General features: G+C 28.9%; 1 protein-coding gene across 1 annotated transcript in view; it reads right to left on the minus strand.

Moving 5' to 3' along the window:
• The window catches only part of LOC111684819 (nipped-B protein), a 193100-nt gene that overhangs the window by 33195 nt on the left and 137361 nt on the right, over positions 1-22544 (minus strand). Inside the window, exon 19 of the mRNA XM_046956292.1 lies at positions 8395-9061. Coding sequence (XP_046812248.1) covers positions 8395-9061 — 667 coding nt within the window. The remainder of the gene's footprint in view (positions 1-8394; positions 9062-22544) is intronic.

The raw sequence follows: 22544 nt of genomic DNA on the forward strand, positions 1-22544 counted from the left end.
ATCTTTGTATTTGGCACAAGTTTAAAAATTTTACATGTCATAGGTACCCTACTTTGAGCCGCCACAGCTCCGTCCCTGGGGCATCTGCGGGGTTCATCTTCAAAACTTAAACTCGATACTCCTTGGCTACGCTCACGCCAAATTTTATCCCGATCAGATCAGCCGTTTAGAAACGCCAGATTTATTTCCAAAAAAATTCCATTTTGCCCCACTGTGCGTCCCCGATTTCAATTCAAATTATCAAACTATCAGTTAGAAAAATTACTGAAAAGGGATATTATGTAAGTTTTATAAAAAGTGAATGTATTTTAAAGAAATATTGTAAAATTATTTGTAAAGCTTATATTAAGGATGGTTTGTACAACCAATTTTCTGTTCATAATTGTAATAAAGGTTGTATACATTATTGGTATAGAGTTCTTGGTCATCATAATGAAGAAGGTATTAAACGATTATTGAAAGATAAATTAGTAACAGGCATAAGGATAACTGTATGCAAAAAATATAAGGAAACGTGTGAAATTTGTTTACAAGGGAAATTTTAAAATTCAATGTACAGTTCCTTATAGTCCACATTAAAATGAGGTCGCGGAACGAAAAATTCGAACTTTAGTCAAAATGCTTAAATGTGATCGACTCAAAGTTAAACAAATTTTTTGGGGTGAAGCTTTAATGATAGCGTGTTATATTCAAATTCGTCTACCTTCAAGAAGTATAACAAAAACACCATATGAATTGATGTATGGAAAGAAGCCATCATTAACGAATTTTCATACGTTTGGATCTTTATGTTATGTACAAGATCCTAATGAAAGAAGGAAGAAGCTCGATTTTAAAGCAATTCAAAAAATTTTATTGGATTTGATTTAATCTCAAAGGGATTCAGAGTTTTTGACAAAAATACAAATAAGGTTCAGATATCTCGTGATGTTCTTTTCATATAATCTGATAAAGAAATTAGTAATGATAGTTTACATAAGGAAATTTCAGATAAAAACAAGAATGTTGTTTACTTTTCTATGAAATGTCATAAAGAAGCTGTTATAGACATTGATGAAACGGAAAACATAGTCGGCATTCCCGATAGTGAAGTTGTTGAAAATCAAATTAAAGAAAATCCTTATAAGAGCAATAGTTTCGATGAAACTGAAATTTCAGGAAGTCAATAGAAAGTGTGGAGTTTTATTTCAAATAATCAAGTTTCTGATTCAGAATGGTCTGGTGCTGAAGAAACATTTGAAGATGCTATACGAAGTCCAAATGTTGTTAGACTTGTTTTTTTAAAAGAGCCAATAAAGGAGTTCTTCCAAGTCGATACCAAATCAATTCTGCCGTTTTAAAACCTGATCCTTGTAATTTCAATAAGCCATTTCAATTAAGGAGGAGAAGTCACAGTGGATTTGTGCTGTGCAGGAGGAGATTAAATCTATAAAGGAGAACAAAACTTGGGTTTTTGTTGATCTTCCTCCAGATCGGAAAGCAATTGGATGCAAATAGGTGTTTCAGAAAAAGGAGAAGTTGAACGGTTCAAAACAAGACTTGTGGCTCAAGGATATAATCAAAAATTCCGAATTGATTATGATGCAGTATTTGCTCCAGTCGTTAAGCAAACAACAAGAATATTATTTTTAATTGCTGAAAAGGAAAAAAATGAATCTTTATCATTTTGATGTAAAGACAGCATTCATGAATGGTGATTTGCAGGAAACGATTTATATGAATATTTGTACTTCAAGACTTATACATTTTATATATAAAGAGTTATAGATGTTTAACCGGAATTTACCACTGTGCAGTGTGGAGATTGTGCAGTGATACCCAGTGGAAAAAAAATTCAAAGCTGCACGAGGTAGTATTAAATTACAATTAAATTCCTTAACATTCACTATACTTGATTCAGATTTACTTTCAATAGCCCCTTCAGATCTTCTTCTATTCCAGAACTGTGTTTGATTGCAATTGGAAAAGAAGTTGATACTTGCATTTTTCCGATATCTCCTTATTAAACTTTTAAGTTTGTTTCGATTAATTCGGTATATGTTTCAATTATATTCACAATTATCTTCCCTGAGTGCACGGAAAGCTAGATTACGCTTTGAGCGAACAATTTTAATTTCATAGGTATCTATCCATTTATTATAACGCGGCCTTCTTGCTCTTCTCAAGGGAACATTCTGTTCAAAATTTTTAAGTATAACTGAATTAAGATAAGCTATTTGATTATCTACCAATTAACTGTTATATAAGAAAGAAAAATTTGCTGAGTGCAATGTTGCAAACACCGTTCGGGGAATTTCTTTCCATTCTGACATTATAAGAAATAGAAATTAATGAATGTCCTGAGTATAAAACTGGCATACTGTATTTTCGTATGTACCAAATCAGGCTGCGACACCATAAAATAGTCAATTAAAATAGAACGAGAAAGGTTTTCAGTGTCAGTGAAATGTGTTGGTAAACAATTATGTATTACTGATAATCCTGCTCTTATACAAAAACTATCTGACTTTTTGTTGTATCAAACAAATTTGTATTAAACTCGCCCATTATTATTAGACTTGGATAACACGAAGCTACATCACCCAGATAATCTTCAGTCTAAAGTTACACCAACCACTATTTTATCAGTACCTCCAAGACTCGCCTTAACAAATAGACTCTCAAATAGTGTTTCCTCCATATAATAACACAATATTCTAGCTTTGAATTTGTCCGAGATGTAAAGACACGTGCCACCTCCCTTGGCCCAAGGTCTATCGTTTCAGAAAAAACGATTATTAAGTTAACAATGGTTGTTAAAACCTGTTTTATATGGAAAAAGTGTGCAGTAAACCATTGTTAACTTTAATAATAGTTTTTGCATAAGGCCCATAATCTTTGTACCATATTTCACATACACCGATGACATCATATAAACTATTCTCTAATAAATTCTTCATTTCTTCGTATTTTATAGAATTTGATCTTGGAACTAAGCTCTGAGCATTAAGATGACACACATTAAAAAATCACTGGTTAAATTCTTTTCTAAATGACTACTATCAATCAACGGACCCAAATTATCTGAAATCATAATTATATTTGACCACCCTTAACATTTGTGCATTTGATGTATTTATTCTCAATATCATTTTATAAAAAACAAGTAAGAGTGCTATATTTGGCTGTGCCGAATCTTATATACCCTTCACCATAGTGTATTTTAAACATATTAGTTTTATAAATTTTTTCCCGACTACATTATTATTACACCAAAAGCAAAACAAAATGAACAACAGCACTAAACAAAATAAAAAACAAAATACACAAGGCATCTAAACCAACAGGCATCTAAACATACATAACGAAAAACACAGAAAAACAAAATAAACAAGGCAATTAAGCCAACAGACATCCAAATATACGAACAGAATTCACACAGACAAAACAAAAACAAAATGCACAACTCAATGACGCCAACAGCATCCAAACATAGAAAACGAAATACACAGCTGAAAAACCAAATACATCTACACACACGTGTACATCTTTTTCTAATATACAGTGTTATTGTTACTTATTAACAAAGCAATAAAAAAATATGGCATTTTTTGATGAAATTGAGGTTGTCTCGGATTTTTGGGCATATCTCCGTTATTTACCGATTTTGCTGATTTTAAATAGCGATCTTCTCGAAGCCATGCCTAACAGAATTATTGAAGATTCGGATCTCGTCGATATCTGGGGTCCTCTAAAAACTGATTTCAACAGACGGACAGACGGACATGACTTAATCGACTCCGCTATCTATAAGGATCCAGAATATATATATACTTTATAGGGTCGGAAAATTCATTACAAAAAGTAACTAACTTACTGCTATATGCTAACTATTTTAATAATATTTAAATTAACAAAAATCATAATAAAAAAAAAACAAACACGTCGCAACCCTTTTACCATTGGTTTGTTTTTGTTACGAAAACAAAATAACAATAAAAACAATACGCCATACAACTATACAACTATATGACTCCAATTAAGAATTGAATAATTACGTATATTGCATATTTTCCTCGTTTTTATGCATTTCGTTTTATACTCATTTTGCTTATTTTAGACGAATTTAAATAAGGTGATAGCACTTAATTTATAATATAAGTTTCATATTATCATTAATAACATCAATTTAGGAATAAAGGAACAAAAAAAAATCATGCATTTAAATATTAGCCTTGTTATATTCGTTAAATTCTTTGTTGAAAGAAGTAGAAGTAAATGAAATAAAAAATAGTTCAAAAGAAAATATATATAAAATTTACTAATATGAAGAAGAAATATATTTAAATTAAAACCAAGATTTATAAATAATAAGAATTAATTTAAATTCGTTTTGTAATAAAATTTTTTAATAATCAAATTATATTACAAAATAAATTTAAATATTTTAATACCTAAAACTTGAGCTATTTCTTTTGTTCACCAATGCACAGTGGTATAGGAAAAAAAAGAGGGAAATAATTCGGTAACTTCTAAACGGTTATTCCGATTTTAACGGATAATCCGATTTTAATGAAATTTGGTATGTACAAAGAGGAGGTGTTGTCAAGTTTAGGTTTTGAATTTGGACCTTATAGGCCAACCAGAGGCCCGGCGGGGGTCCTATAATTAGGACACCTTGGCTATGTTAAATTTTTAAAACGATCCTATTTCTTCATTTGAGTTCCGATTTAAAAAAAAATCGTAGCAGAAAATTATCTCTTATAGTTTAGGAGATATTCGCATTTGAAAATTAAAATTTTAAAATTTTTACCGTCCTTACTTTAGTTTTTTGATAATAGCGGGCCCAAATATTCCCGATTTTCGCCATTTTTATTCGCTTAATAACAAGTTTATATATCAAGCAGTGAAAGAATTATGTAAAAATCATGACTGAGTCCAAAGTTATAGGCATTTTAATTTAAAAAATTAAAAAAAGCCGATTTTTTGCCATTTTTTTGGAAAAAAGTATCCTTTTATTTTTAAGTTATCTAAAAAGTTGTATATAGAATTTATACTTTTTGGAAAGCTGACTTTACATAAAATACGATAAATGAAACAAAACCTAAAAATTTTTGATACCGAGGGGACCAGGTCCATCCAAAATAAAACACTATTTTTATGAAAAATTAAATTTTGAGCAAAAATTCTCAAATCGCATAGTCGATATCAAATTATAGTGACCTGTTTTATATGATCCAATATGTTCTTAATCATTTTGTAACGGGTTTCGATAACCCCGCCCCTGGTATGGATATAATAGGCAAAAAAACAAAAAATCCCATTTTTGGGATTTTTAAAATATGTTCTTAATCATTTTGTAATGGGTTTCGATAACACCGCCCCTGGTATGGATATAATAGGCAAAAAACAAAAAAAATCCATTTTTGGGATTTTTTAAAACTTTTTTGGGAATTCCGGGATTTCTAATAAGAAAATTCGAAATTTTTATTTAATTTTGGATTTTGAGTAAAAAAATCTACCTAACTGTAAAATGTCATTAAAAAATATTCATAAATAAAATTTTTATTGCAATTTGAAAAATTTGTATCTTCGCAAAAAGTGAATAAAAAAGATTTTTTATTTTTTAAGTATTCCGCGAATTTTTTAATTTAAAAAATTATATACAGTTTTGAAAAATAGACAAAATTACCTTTCCATTGATATATAACATGCCTACCTAATGTTTTTTAAGTGACAAATTAATTAGGGAAAACTCAACATCTTTTATAAAATTTACCTAGTACTATTATTTTCAGCCATAAGGTTAACTCTTAAATTTGTTACATATATTGATGAAAATAATAGTACTAGGTAAATTTTCTAAAAGATGTTGAGTTTTCCCTAATTAATTTGTCACTTAAAAAACATTAGGTAGGCATGTTATATATTATATATTTATTCAGTTTTTGCGAAGATACAAATATTTCAAATTGCAATAAAAATTCTATTTATGAATATTTTTTAATGAAATTTTACAGTTAGGTAGATTTTTTACTCAAAATCCAAAATTAAATAAAAATTTCGAATTTTCTTATTAGAAATCCCGGAATTCCCAAAAAAGTTTTAAAAAATCCCAAAAATGATTTTTTTTGGTTTTTTGCCTATTATATCCATACCAGGGGCGGTGTTATCGAAACCCATTACAAAATGATTAAGAACATATTGGGTCATATAAAACAGGTCACTATAATTTGATATCGACTATGCGATTTGAGAATTTTTGCTCAAAATTGAATTTTCCATAAAAAATAGTGTTTTTTTGGATGGACCTGGTGCTCTCGGTATCAAAAATTTTTAGGTCTTATTTCATTTATCGTATTTTATGTAAAGTCAGCTTTCCAAAAAGTATAAATTCTATACACATCTACTTAGAAACTTTTTAGATAACTTAAAAAGAAAAAGATACTTTTTTCCCAAAAAATGGCAAAAAATCGCCTATATCCATACCAGGGGCAGGGTTATCGAAACCCGTTACAAAATGATTAAGAACATATTGGGTCATATAAAACAGGTCACTATCTTTTGATATCGACTATGCGATTTGAGAATTTTTGCTCAAAATTGAATTTTCCATAAAAAATAGTGTTTTTTGGATGGACCTGGCCCTCTGGTTGGCCTATAAGGTCCAAATTCAAAACCTAAACTTGACAACACCTCCTCTTTGTGCATACCAAATTTCATTAAAATCGGATTAACCGTTTAGAAGTTACCGAATTATTTCCCACTTTTTTTCCTATAGCACTGTGCAATGGTCTTTCAACAGCTTTATTTTGTGGAATATCATCGCCTTCAGAAAAATTCTCCTTAGAAATTCTCGTAAACAATTTAATGACGTATTCCGAATCGCCTTCATTCTCCTTTCACACATGGGCACACTGCAGTACACGTTTCAGTAATCATTAAATTTTTACTGATTACTGAAAAAATTTCAGTATTCAGTATCTCTTTACTGGTTACTAGTGTCCGACCGAACGTTCGGATACAGGTTCGGAGTACGATAAAAAGTGAGGATCGGCAACATTTTTTTCATTAACCAGTAAAACTTTACTGAATACTGAAAATTTTTTCAGTAAACAGTAAAAACTTATTTTTACTGCATTTTTACTGGTACTGCAAAGTGTCCATCTATGCTTCCTTTCTATCATGAAAGTAAAAGTTAGCTCTAGGAATATCCCAATTAGGCAATTTATATCGGTCAAATTTTTTTCTCTAACTAATTTGCGACAGTAATATAATAGTAATATTTTAAGACCTGGACATTGATGTAGAACTAACTCCCCAATTAGATTATTGTATAGTTTTTGCTGTTACAACAACAACTAATTGTGTTGAAAACACATCTTTTTCCACAATATTCCACTGTGAAAATTAAAAAATCAATCACGTAAATGTTGAGAAAAGTTTAAGTCGTTTTTCTCAATAACTAGTGTTTGGCGTGTATACACTGACGATACATAAACATACTACATGTGCATGTTTTTTTATTGTTATGATTTTATCACACAAATTTCTCAGGAAGAAAAATGTGGAGTTTTTATAGTTAAAGTTTTTGTAAAAATATAGTCAAAACCTCAGTGAACCGTTTAGAAGTTACCAGATTCCGATTTGCTAAAAGCTGGACATTGGGTTTTAAAAAGCTGGACAAAACAAAAAAAGCTGGACAAAAAAAATACTGAGAAAATGTTAATTCTGGTTTTGTGTAAATAATTTCACAGTGATACACAAAAAAATGCAGAGGTTGTCATATACCAATTCCGTTTTGTTATAGACCATAGAGTACGAATATAATATTAGTTCTCCCCGTTCACTTCGGCGAAGTTTTAAATTTTAAAAATCATAAGTTTTTGTAAAAATATCCATTGTTATCAACATATATACATATGTATTATTATTTAAAAATATTACAATTAAATACATTCATTGCATTTTCAGTTCAGTCTGTCACATACATATTTGTTTATGCATAGTGTGAAGGAATTAAAATTAAACACTAAAAAGAAAACAATAAAAAATAACAATTCAGTCTACTTTGATAATAGAATAGGGAAATCATAATTTAGGTTTTAACAAATGTACAATCAGTGTTGGCTAACATGATTTGACAAAGCAAACATAAAAATTATTGCCAAGTTATTGCAGTGTATTAAAAAACTATTTTTATTTAGCTGGACAAATTAAATTTTAGCATGAATCTGGACAAGAATAAAAAAGGTGGACAATCCAGCCAAGTCCAGCCAGGCTGGCAACCCTAGTGTACATTGCTGTTTGATGATCATTTGCAAAAAATAAATAAATTGGCAAGTCCTAGAATTCTTGGTAAATTTCTTAAGGTAATAAAAATCATAATATTACATATTGATAAGGCATACGTACGTCTAAGTATTTCACAACCAGATCCATTTTTTCCTCATCGGAAAGTTGTTTCTTTTTGTCATCTTTTTCGGTGTTGCAGTTACTTTGATGTTCCTGTTGTTTTTTAATTATGTCTATTGTAGTTTTTGGATTAAAATCATGTACAATTTTTCGCGACACTGCTTTTTCATGAATTTTTGGTTCAGAGGGAGAGTATCGAGAAATTTTACTATCTGTTAAGCTATACATGTCCTTTAAATGCTCCTTCAATATTAGGAGCAGCATACAGGCTTGCGCAGATGTAATACATTTTTGTATCTCAATAACATCATCCGGCAATCGTTTGAAAAGTACCTCAGGATCTTCTTCATCATCATCGTCTTCCAATACATCATCTGCATTGTCGTTAGGTTTTAGACATTCCTTAAATGTTGCTAATATATTGGTACCAGCCATTGAAATCAGCAAATCGATTTGATGAATAAGATAGAGTGGCTCATCCTGCACCACATATGGGAAATATGCTAAATTGTCTGCAATAAAAAGCATTTGACGTAATGAAGTTTTTTGGTCATCGAATTGTTTCGTGACTGTTTGTACTAATGCACGCCTTTGAGGTTTTGTTGTCCGTAACAAGGTGTATAGGAAGTCGTTTAATGCTGTCGGCATTGAATCAGATTCGCGTTTCCTGCAATATAAAAGAAATTATTTATATAATATATATATATATATAATATATATATATATATATATATATATATATATATATATATATATATATAATATATATATAATATATATATAATATATAATATATATATATATAATATATATATATATACATACATATATATATATATATATATATATAATCCACTGTGAACACACTTCTGTCCAATAACATTCATATATTACTGTTTTCCCACCATTATAAATTGCAACATTTTTAATTAAAGGCACAGATTATAAAAAATATAAGAATGAGAAATGCCTTTTTAATCAATTGGAAGAAATAAAATTTCTAGAAGGGAATGGCATTGATATAATAACTTCAAAAGGTCTCTAACGAGTTCATTTTGCTTTAGGATTGATTATTGGGGATAATCTTGCAATGAATAATATTCTAGGATTCGGTTCTTCATTTAATCAAGCATATTACTGCAGATTCTGTAAGTACGATAAAAGATCATGCAGCACATTAACAACAGTTGAAAACGACTATATTCGTAATATTAATAATTATACTTCTGATGTTAAGGAGAATGATATTTTAAAAGGTGGAATCCGTGAGAATTGTATTTTCAATTCCCTGAAAACATTTCATGTTACAGAAAATTATTCCGTAGATGCAATGCATGAGTTTTTTGAGGGAGTATGTCGTTACAATATGCCTAATGTTATAAACAATTTTATTGCAAAAAATACTTCACATTAGAGATCATCAATCAGAGAAAAGATATGTTTAACTATGGAGAAATTGATATTGGTAATAAATCACCTCAAATTACATTGAACAATCTAAAAAAATTGTACATTAAAATGAGTGCCCGGGAAATGATGACATTTGTGGATCTATTTTCATTAATGGTAGGAGATCATATCCCCGAGGAAGATAAAGTTTGGTGTTTTTTCTAAGGTTTCTTGAAATTATTGATATAATAACATCGCACGAGATTTCAATAGACATGGGTAACAAGTTGCAAAATTTGGTAGGAGATCTTATCCCCGAGGAAGATGAAGTTTGGTGTTTTTTCTAAGGTTTATTGAAATTATTGATATAATAACATCGCACGAGATTTCAATAGACATCTGGATTTCATCTGGAATATATAAAACTTTTTAATGATACCCTTAAGCCCAAACATCATTTTATGATTATTATGATGTTAATTTGAAATCTGGGCCACCTCGTAATTATTGGTGTTTTAGACATGAAGCAAAACACAAGGAGTACAAAGCCTATGCCAGCACTTCTTTTAACAGAAAAAATATTTGTGTTTCATTAGCAAAAAAATTCTAGTATGGTTTTGTCTACTTTCTAATTAAACAATCCGAATAACCTTTAATTGTTGTACAAGAACATCAAAATGATCATACAACTAACAGTGGATTGGTTATGATCAGGGAAACCAAAATATGCAAATGCATGTTTTTTGTGGTGCGTCGTATGGACTCATGGATAAGATATTTACACGTTTCAGACCAATTTGAGAATTTTTGCATCGATTAGTTAGAGCATATTTTTGAATATTTTACCTATAAGAGCATAATTTTGCATGATTTGACTTTTTAGCATATTTAAGGCATATTTTCGAGTTTTTAGAGCATATTTTACTCTTTTAGTGCATATTTTGATGTTTTCGCTTTTTTCGTTTTTATACATTTTTAATTTTCTTTTCAAAACTTTATTTAAAAAAAATGTAATTCTATTTTTTTATATATTTTTTTTTTTTTAATTTTTTAGCCTATTTTACAATTTTGAAAAAGAAAAAAATTCCGTAATGTTATAGTTTTTTATTCAATAAAGCATTATATTTTAAATCGGACATAAAACCGATTACTTTTGATTTCATGAGACCAATCCATTTTTATACTTTAAAAAACTAATTATTGGAATTTATGACAACACCGATTAAAATGTCAGTTTAAAAGCTATGAATACAATTGGAAGAAATGTGTCAAAGTTTGTCGTTTGAAATGTGTTTTTTGGGGACCAAATGGTTTCATGTTACTTATTGGTTATCTGAACGTAAAACGGAATTCTATTATACTAGTTCTTCAAACTATGAGATGAAACATTTATAAAAAAAAAATTGTAGGATATAGAATATGACATTAAACATTTATTATTTCATTACAATTTCAGTCTTTTTGAGCTTTTCAATGTTAAAAAATAATAAACAATTTTATTTTTGGAGCATATATTTTAAATTTTAAGAGCATATTTTGAGTTCTTTACGGCATATTTAAAGCGCTTAAAACACTTTTTTTAGAGCATGTTTTCGGTTTCCCTGGTTATGATAAGAACAAAAAAATATGTTTCAAGCTGTAATATATATCAATAAAAATATATATATTTTTTTTTCGTTAGGAGAATAAATAAATATATTTATTTAAATTTGTTAACGAAAAAGAATAAAATGAATTTACAAAAGAACGTAATTTCCAGTAGAACAATGTTGGAGTCAATGGGCACACACGAAGAGTTAAAACATGAATTAGAAAATTTTTTTAGAAAAATGGACGTTAAATGACTTGTTAGAATTCTTTATGGGTAAGTTTGTTTCATTTTTTAATATGTACACTATTTACTAATTGATTCGTTTTTTTCTTGCAGAACAACAATTATATGTCAATATACTATTACAACTTCCGTCTTAAATGGCAGTTCGTATTTTTGCTAATACAGAATTATCTCTTGGCGTTCAAGCTCTTTTTTTCGACAATTAACTTGCGTTAACTGTAAGAGATTCAGAACATTTAGCGAAGCAAATTATTGAAGCATTTCCTGACGAACAAATGATAAGTGGATTTTACATTTTTTACCTTCTCGTCAGAATTTGTTTTTAAATTATTTTTGTTCTATTATTTTACAGGCCTATTATTTTCTAAAAAGACAAAATCAAAAGTATAAAAATTGGAAAGCGAGTTTAGGTCGAAAATCTATGAATGTTACGAAAAATATAACCCTACCTGAGATGCATGACGAAGAAGATAGTATTAGAATATTAAAACAAGAGTTTAAAACATTACCATTTGATCAAATTTTATTTCATTGGGCCCAATGCAGGAGTTCTAGGTTAAAATGCCTTAGCGATTTGAAGTTAATGGTTTTTTTTTTAATGAATGGCCGATGAATTGCCGGGATACAAAATGGTAAATTGCACAATTTTAACTTTAAACGAAATTTAATAACAATACTTCTTAGATTGATGCCGATTTCAAATTTTTGTATGGAAAGATAACATATATTCTGAATAATCTTCAATTATTTGCTAATGTAATGATTTCAACAATTTTTTCAAAAAATATTTCCAAATTTAAAGAAGAAGACTATATTTTATTCAACTTCCTTATAAGCAATAAACATAATGCTGATAAAAGTACGTATTTTATTTATATATTTTTTGAATCGCTATAAATTATGTAAATTTTTTTCAGATGTAACTCTGCTCATTGTTTTCTTTCTAATTCAATCTATTTTACCTTTTTCGAGAATCAAAAACTCAAAATTGAAAAAAGGAAATGCTCGCTTTTATTAGAACGCAGAAGCTCGACTATCTTTTATAACGATGTACCCTACCGAGGCTGAATATGAACAATTCAATAAAACACAATTAGTTGGTAATATACTGAATGTTCCCCTTATATCTGTTATCGGAACTATATATAATCCTGTGGAGAAATTTGTTAATTTCTGTAATTTAAAGTACAAATATTGTTCATTAAGCAAAGCAATCGATACAGCGTTTAAATCCTATTATATTTTTAATATACAATTTCCTGAACAGTGCACACCTATGTAGGACTTTAAAAATCTCTTATTTTATAAAATTAAAATTCGAGATGGAGTGATAGTACCAGGTGTTCACATTCTTGTTAAAACTATTCAAGGTTAATTAAAACCTAAAAAAATATTAAATAATATTCCTATTCATTAAAAAATATTTCTATTTTTTTACAGAGTCCATTGAAAACGATCCTGTTGTTTGATGTTCCAACTAAAAATGCTTGCTTTTATTTTAATAGCTTTCGCATTATTAATAATATTTATATCATTACAATTTAATAAAACTACAATATTCTTTTTTATAAAATTTATGAAAAACTAAAATTGAATTCACGAATTAAAACAAACGTTTTTTTTTATATTAACAAAAATTTTAATTTTTTTTTCTAAATTTACAAAAACATTTTTTAAATGAACTAACATGTAATATGTAATTTAAAAAAATATTTCGTAAAATAAACGATTTTTTTCTAAAATTATAAAAAATTTTGCATTATACTAAAATATGTCGTACAATTTCGTATATATTACAAAAGAATTTCGTGGTGCGAAACCACGAAGTATTTCGTAGAATGTACAACATTTTTCGTGAATATTAGACATGGATTATTTTCAGTGTACTAACTTATTTATATAGCTTTCTTATTTATATTATACTAAATAACGGTCTACCTGCGGGACTTCGGTACTTTGGGAAAAGTCAAGAGATTTTTTAAAAATAAACCTTCGGGACTTAGGTTCATTGAGGAAAGTCGAGAGACTTCTTAAAAATAAACCTTCGGGACTTAGGTTCTTTGAGGAAAGTCGAGAGACTTCTAATCCTGAGGTATTGCAAGGTGGCTGGCAAAGTTTAAGTTAAAATTGATTTAACTACCTTTTTGAAATACTATTTATAACAACTTTAGAAATCTATAAAGCTACCTTTTTATTGCAGCTTTGTTTGAAGATTATAACGAGTAAACCGCTAAATATTAAAAAATAAAAAAAGCACTAAGTGCATATTACATTTAAAACCCATATACTTTTACAAGGTAATATTTGGTTTAAATAAAAAATATTCATCTGTAATAAATTTGAAATATACTTTTGTTTAATTTTTATATACAATTTTGGAAAACTTGTTGGAGCAGAACAAGTACACTGAAAATAATCCATGCTCCACTTTACGAAAAAAAATTTCGTAACTTCTATTTTCGTAATATTTACAAAAATTTCGTGTATAATACGAAATATTATTTAATAAAACCCATTTCTATTTTTACGAAAGTACGAACATTTTTCGTAATATTTTTTCATAAATTTTAGCGAAATTAAACATAATGATATTAATTATATTATGATTAAATAAAACTATAACATTTTTATAAAATTTAAGAAAAAGTATATATATATTATTCTCGAATTATTTTCATAAAAAAATTACAATTCGTGTGGAGAATAATTTTGAACTAAAATTATAAAATTTATTTTAAAATGAACAAAAATGTTTGAATTAATTAATATTTCGTAAATTTTACCATATTTATTCAAAATTCCCTTTTTTCAATTTATGTCAATTAATTTTTTTCAGGAATATTTTGCATTATACTAAAATATTTCGTACAATTTCGTATATATTACGAAAGAATTTCGTGGTGCGAAACAACAAACGATTCGTACAATGTACGACATTTTCGTATATATTAGGCATGGATTTTTTTCAGTGTACATATCAAATATTTGCAGTATTTTTCCTCTAATTATTATTAATTATTTTAATTATTTTTAATGTAATTATTTTTATTAATATATTTTTATTTATAGTAATGCTTATAGCATTAACCCTTCCAAAAGATCAACGAAACTTGAGGAATTTAGACATTTAATTTGTGATTCTGTTATTGGAGATCTTATCAAGTGCTGTTGCTATTCCCGGATATAGCATTGTAAGAAATGACCGTGTTTTAGGTGAAGCTAGTGATGGTGAGAATATCTGTATGTTTAGTAGAGGTGGTGGTGTCTGTCTTTATATTTCTAATTTTTGGAATATAAAACAATTTTCATTGGGACTGAATTTGGGTTGTGCGAATATCTATTGCTACTTTTGAACGTCTTTATAGTGACCCATTTGAAAATTATTCAAATATAATTATGGGGGATTTTAATGATTTGTTTGATACCAGCTTATCTGTTAATTTCCGATTAATGTGACGGTTCATACTTTGACTTGCATGGAAAACAACACAAAAGAAGAAGAAACACTTGTTATATATAACACTAATGATTTTGACACCTAATTTTATTTTCTAAATATTTTGCTAAATATACTTCATGACATGGTTCCATTGTCTAAGGTTTTTTTGTAAGCAGGATACTGTTAGTTTTATGAAGTTGAGTAATGTCGTTCATGCGAGGTCCTTAAGGGACCTGGCGTATCAGGTTTATCCTGAATGCCCCACTGACTCAAATAGAAAGATATATTGCAAATATAGGAATAGGGCAAAAGCAACCCTACGTAAAGAAAGAAGAAAATTTGGTATGCGTTTGTTTGATACTGCGGATAGTAAACAGATTTGGAGGAGACTTCGTAATCTTGGATGTTCTGGTAATGATAACCCATTAAATATGCTTGATGTTGAATCTCTTAACAACTCTTTTTTGAACTACTTTGATTCTACCAGAATTTATGACTTTGATTTCCTAGGTTTTGATGATGATCTTGAGTCATTTTGGCTATGATATGATTCCAATAAAATTCATTAAACTCATACTCTCTTATATCAAACGTATTATATAAAAATATTATTGCACATCGTAAATACAATCTTTACTGTTTCTTTTTTCCCTAAACTATGTAAATTGGCAAAAATTTCACCTATTCCTAAGGGAGGTTGTTGTGATATTGATAATTTGAGGCCAATAAACATATTACCATTATTGTCTAAAATAGTTGGAAATTTTATTAAAAGTCAAATTTTAAATTTTATTGATCGTAACTCTTTGTTATATACAAGTCAGTTTGCATTTCGTCAAAATTACAATACTACCTCTTTGTTGTTATCTTCGACAGACTCCATTAGAAAAAATCTTAATGAGAATAGACAATTGTTCAATTCATCGATGTTGTAGAGTTGTGTGTCAGCAGCTGCTACAATAGTCATAACAATGTTGTTGGTATTTTCTATGCAAAAGCTCTATACAACTCCTACGACAATTTTTAAGTTTTTCGAATGTTGTAAGAAAGTTTAGTGTTGCCAATTGTTTATTCAACATATAAACAAAAAATTCAAACGATTTTAGCATAAACAAGTAATATTTCTATATTCGGCTGTGCCGATTCTTATATACCCTTCACTAAGTGTGTTTTAAAAAACAGTTTTTATTTATTTTGTATCTCTGCACACATGTCACACATAACATACACACACAAACAAATATAAACTGTAGCGGAAAGAAATGTTAACCGTTGTACTGTAATACCCCCGTCAAACTGTATTACCACCCTCAAACAAATATGAGCTGTATTACTAACATATTACTGCTTTATCTCCTTGTTCTTGTTATACCCACTTACCTTCGTAAGAAAAGAATAGCATGCAAACATACAAAAAAATACACAGCTGAATAAAACCAAATACATCTCCACACGCACATGTACATCTTTATCCAATTCACAGTGTTGTTGTTGCTTTTTTAACAAAGCATGAAAAAAATGACTTTTTTGATGAAATTTTCAGAGGTTGTCTCGGATTTTTGCTCATATCTCCGTTATTTATAGACCGATTTTGCTGATTTTAAATAGCGATCTTCTCGAAAGCATGTCTAACAGAATTATTGAAGATTCGGATCTCGTCGATATCTGGGGACCTCTAAAAACTGATTTCGACAGACAGACGGACATGGCTTAATCGACTCCGCTATCTATAAGGATCCAGAATATATATACTTTATAGGGTCGGAAAATTATATTATAGATATTACAAACGAAATGACAAACTTATATATACCCTTCTCACGAAGATGAAGGGTATAATTAATCATTTGAGTGTCATGTTTCTAGTAAAGTTTTTTTTTAATATTAAGAAGATTGTATTCTATTAGTTCTTATATGCTTAGGCCCTAGGCGTTTAAGCATCCGTATTGCTTATGCACTTCTGATATCGAACTTGAATTACTAAAGTCACGTGATCATGTTACTAATTTTATTATCGACTTTATGGAATGTATTTTTCGTGATTTACATAATTTGTCTTTACTCACTTCTCTTTGTTTTTATACCCTACACCACTTTAGTGGGGAGGGTATATTGGGTTTGTGCTGATGTTTGTAACATACAAAAATATTCGTCCTATACCCACCTTAATGTATACCAATCGGCTTAGAATCATTTTCTGAGTCGATTAAGCTAAGGAGTGAGATCGAAAAATTCTTAACACACGTTTTTCATTACATTTTTCAACCAAAGTATTTTTTGATTTTTTTTTGATCAAGTTACCTTTGAAAAACATGTCAGTTATTATGTGTAATGTCAATTATATTAATTTTTTGTTAATCTGATTAAAATGAGTGACCAGAAAAAAGTGCGTACTGAAATTATTAAATATTTTCAACTAAACCCAACTTGGTCTTACAAAAAGTTGGCCAAGCATACAAAGGTCTGCCGTCAAACTGTTTCCAATGTTATTAAACAGTACCGGGAGAACTTGTCAGTTGATAGAAAACCTGGTTCAGGTAGAAGGAATGGTCCACATGATGTTTATAAAGCCATAACATAGAACGCATTTTCAAAAGAGCTCCCAACACATCCGGTAGGAAAGCAGCTCGGTTAGCTCAGTGTTCGAACTATTTGGTACGAAAAGTTAAAGCTAATGCAGGTTTAAAAACATACAAGGCTCAAAAAGTTCCTGACAGGAACGCTGCTAAAAATTTAGAGGCCAAAACAGAGCACGGAAATTGAAGTCAAGTTTTATAAAAAAAAATATTCTTGCTGCATAATGGATGACGAAACGTATGTTCTGGCAGATTTTTCGCAACTTCCAGGTCAAAAGTTTTATGTTACTGATGCTCGAGGGAATGTTGAAGAAAAGTTTAGGACCCAAAAGCAGACAAAATTTCCCAGAAAGTTCTTGGTATGGCAAGCAATATGCAGTTGCGGCAAAAGAAGCCAACCATTTGTTACAACGGGCTCTATAAATACCGAAATTTACATCAAGGAATGTTTACAAAAAAGGCTGCTTCCATTCATAAGACTTCATAATGTGTCCACTTATTTTTGGCCTGACTTGGCATCCTGTCACTATGTAAACAAGCCCTTGAGTGGTACAAGAACAATAATGTGGTATTTGTACCAAGAGAGGCAAATCCTCCAAACTGCCCGGAGCTAAGGCCAGTGGAGAGATATTGGGCTCCTGTTAAAAGAGCATTGAAGAGTACAAAAAAGGTGTCCAAAAGTGTGGTAGATTTAAAACGGAGATGGACTACATGTTCGAGCAAAGTGACAGAAAGCACTATAAAAACGTTAATGGAAGGGTTTCCGAAAAGGGTTCAAAATTTCATCACTAGTGATTAAAACTATAAAAATATTTTTTTTTTTTTTGTAAATTGTAATAATAATTTGAATCAAATAAAAAAAAATAAAGCTGTAAGTTTAGTGGTTTCTTTTTTATAAACATATATGTATGTTAAGAATTTTTTGATCTCACTCCGTATGTCTGTCCGTCCGTCGGTCTGGCTGGCTGTTCATGTAAACCTTGTGCGCAAGGTACAGGTCGCAATTTTCAAGATAATTGGATGAAATTTGGCACACACGCTTCTTTTGGCCCAAGGACGAAGCCTATTGAAAATGGTTAAAATCGGTCCATTATTTCGACTAGCCTCCATACAACCGAACCTTCCAAATAGGGCCTTTTGGCTTATAATTAATTTAAATGATCTATTATGTTAACAAAAGTCGACAAAACTTAGTTTTATAGAACTTTAAATGACACTACCGATTTTTGTAATGATCGGGCTTCATTTGACCCTATCCCCCATACAAACTCCCCTTCAGAAAATGACTTAAAGGTCAAAATTCACTTACAAACACTAATAACACTTTTAAATTCTACATAAATAATATTGAAGAAGACTTAACTCCCTCTACCAACATTTTTAAGGATAGGGCCATATTTTGCCCTACTCCCCTTTAAGCCCTCTTAAAAAGATCTCTTTTTTTGCCAAAAAAAAGTAAAAATTATCCGAAATAAAGTTAAAAAAACAAACCAAATGCTTTATTTTTTTAAATAATCCCCATTTTTAACATACATACATACATACATACATACATACATACATACATACATACATACATATATACATATATACATACATACATACATGCATTTAAATCTAAGAAGTTTTTCGGGGTCTATTCATGTTGTTAAGAATAAACTTCTAGCTTACTTTAACTTTTAGTAGAATTTTTAATGTTTTTACTTTTTGCTTAGAGTAGCATTTAATAATTGGTGGGCGACTTTATTTATACATATTTTTTATATATTTCATTTTGTAATATAAAAATCTATGAATTTGACATAGTTCTTCTTTGAATGTAATTACTTTGTAATATTTAATTTGGCCAGAGGTCTTTTGTGTTATTAGTTGCATGAATAAAATAAATAAATAAAATAAGTGTAATTCCAAATAATTTACTACTTTTAGGGTACATCTTTGATGAAAAAGTAATATTAATTCATTAGATAAACCGCTAACTGTAATTAAACTTTGTTAGCCTCCATATATTTAAAAATAGTTATATTCAACAAGTAAGAGTGCTATATTCGGCTATGGCGAATCTTTAACACCCTCCACCAGCAATCTACTTTTTATTAAAAACTATTTAAATTTCAAATAACTCGACAAATGATTTGTTTCGTTTGTGTTTGTTGTGAGTTTTGGAAATGGACCTTCGTACATGTTATTTGACTTATTATAGGCCGATCTTCCTAATGCAAAAAAAAAATTAGGAGAATAATTTGTATATTTACAAACATATTGATATTTTTAATGAACTAGAATCATTTAAGTGATTTTTGAAACGATTTTGTTGACTTAATATCGGGGCTATGAGCAATAATAGGCCAGTTCGAAAACATTTCATCAGAATGATTTATCTATACACAGAACATACTCATGTCGAATTCTATCCAAATATTTGTTGGGAAGAAGAATGTTATTCAATAATATCATTATTTTACTCCTGCATTCATATATTGCTTCTTGTAAATATTTGTATTTTGTATTCTGATTAGTTTTTGTATTTTATATAATTAGGAAAATATTCTATGTAATTTTCAATTAGTCTGTTCAATAAATTTATCACAATTGCTAACCAGATTGAAATGACATCTGACGTTCTTGTTGATGGTAGTATTCCAGAATCATATGAAATTAATAATATTGATGATACTACAAATTCCGGATGTGAAAGTAAGTTTCACCAATAATTAAATTAATAATGTAGAATGGTCTTCGCCTATACAAATGCCAAACGAAATAGAGGATGAAGATTGGATACCAAACGCTCATCAAGGTAGAAATATTCTAAAATTTTTGTGCGATGGATTACATTTCTAATGATCCGCTAACAGTTAAAGATGCTATGTCATCCGAAAATGCTAATAATTGGAAACAAGCAATGCAAGAAGAAATGAAAATAATACGTGGGTACTAACAAATCTTCACCCTGGTCAAAAGACTGTGAAATCAAAGTGGGCTTTTAAAACAAAACGTGATGAAAATGGAAATCCTTTGCGTTGGAAAGATACGTGAAGGTATCCATTTCAACGAAACATTTTCTCCAGTAGTCAGGTATGTCTCTATACGATATTTGCTAGCATTAGATGTTAAACACAACATGATAATACATCAAATGGAGTTTATATGCAACAGCCAGAAATCTTGAAGACAGTACGAATAGAGTTTGCAAACTTCAAAGATCACTCTATGGATTAAAACAATGTGGTATAGTTTGTAATGAAACCCTTAATAAAGAATTAATAAATATTGGAATATCTAGAAGTGTTTGTCCATTTAAGTAGATGATATTTTGATATTTTCAAATAATCTAAATTTGATTAAGTCAGTAAAGAATAAATTTAACAATCAATTTAAAATGAAAGATATGGGCAATGTCTCATCAATTCTAGGAATAAAAATAATCCAAATACATTTTTCATGTTTTAGCCCGTTTCGGAATGAGTGATTGCAATTCAACATCAACCCCGATTGATTACAATCAAAAGTTAACAAAATGTATGTGTCCAACAGATGACGTAACTAAGGAACAAATGTCTAAACTCATTGGGAAGCTAGCTGTTAAAAAGATAATGAGATATTTGAAAAGTACAATTAATAAAGGTATAATATACAAGAAGGACATTGATGATAACATGAAAAGATATTGTGTTGCTGATTGGGCTGGTAATATTGATGATCGCCAATCAACCACTGAGTACATTTTTATATATCAGTCTGCTGCTACATCATGGAATAAAAAAACAAAAAAACACTGTCTTGTCGTCAACAGAAGCTGAATTTATATCAGCTGCTACACAAGAATCCGTATGGTTAAAACGTTTAAAAAACTGAATTAAACCTTTGATGTAATGTTGAAATAATTCTGTTTTGTGGTAATAAAGGTGCCATTCAAGTTGTTTTAAATCATAATTATTCCCCAAGGACCAAACATGTTGATATCAAAGCCAAGTTTATACGGCAGAAAATAGATAATAAAGAAGTTACATTGAAATACATATATATTTATAAATGAGATGGTAGCAGACATTTTTACTAAAACCGTTACTCCACAAAAATTGGAATCTTTCGAAATAAATTTGGTCTTAATTATTTTCTTTATTCAAATATTTTATTCATGAAATGAATTGTAATATTTTGTTTTTACTATTATTCTGTAAAGAATGCATGAGAAAATTTAGATATCTCTTTTTTATATTTTTCGTAAAAATTACTGAGAATTTTTTCAAACAAAAATCAATAATAAAAAACACAAATAATTTTTAAACCATAAGGCACAATCAAAAATCAGACAATGATTTTTATTTTTTGAAATTAATTATAAAAATAATTATGCGATATTCACCTTTAAAAGACAGTAAAAATTATCGGGATTACAGAGATTAATAGAAAATTGGTAAAATTTCTTTGCCACTGATATAATCGAACAAATTTGCAGAAATTAGAATAGAAGATTGGAAAATTAAAATTCTTTAGGTGATTTTTATTCTTTGTTTAGAAAAATAAAAATCATTGATTGATTTCTATTTTTGTTTGAATAAATAAAAATTACTAAGTGAGTATTGTTAAAAAAAATAATAAATAATTTTTTATTGAAATAAATAGAATAAAAATAAAAAATAATTTTTATTTAAAATTTTTATTATAAAAATCAAGAAAAAAGTTTATTGAAGAAATCAATTAAAAAAGGTTAGGGATATATTTTGGTACATTCAAAACATTTCTATGACGATTCTTTCATACTGATTTTTTTAAGCAAAAATTTCATAGATAATATTTTTTTTTTCTGTCTCTGGTTTTAACCAATGAAATTCTGAAGAATATGATTTTTTAATAAATTTTTAGCGACCTACCAAAACTGTAAACAAAAAGTGTAATATCTTTCAAA

Source organism: Lucilia cuprina, chromosome 2 (genome assembly GCF_022045245.1).
Source record: "Lucilia cuprina isolate Lc7/37 chromosome 2, ASM2204524v1, whole genome shotgun sequence".
Classification (NCBI taxonomy): domain Eukaryota; kingdom Metazoa; phylum Arthropoda; class Insecta; order Diptera; family Calliphoridae; genus Lucilia; species Lucilia cuprina.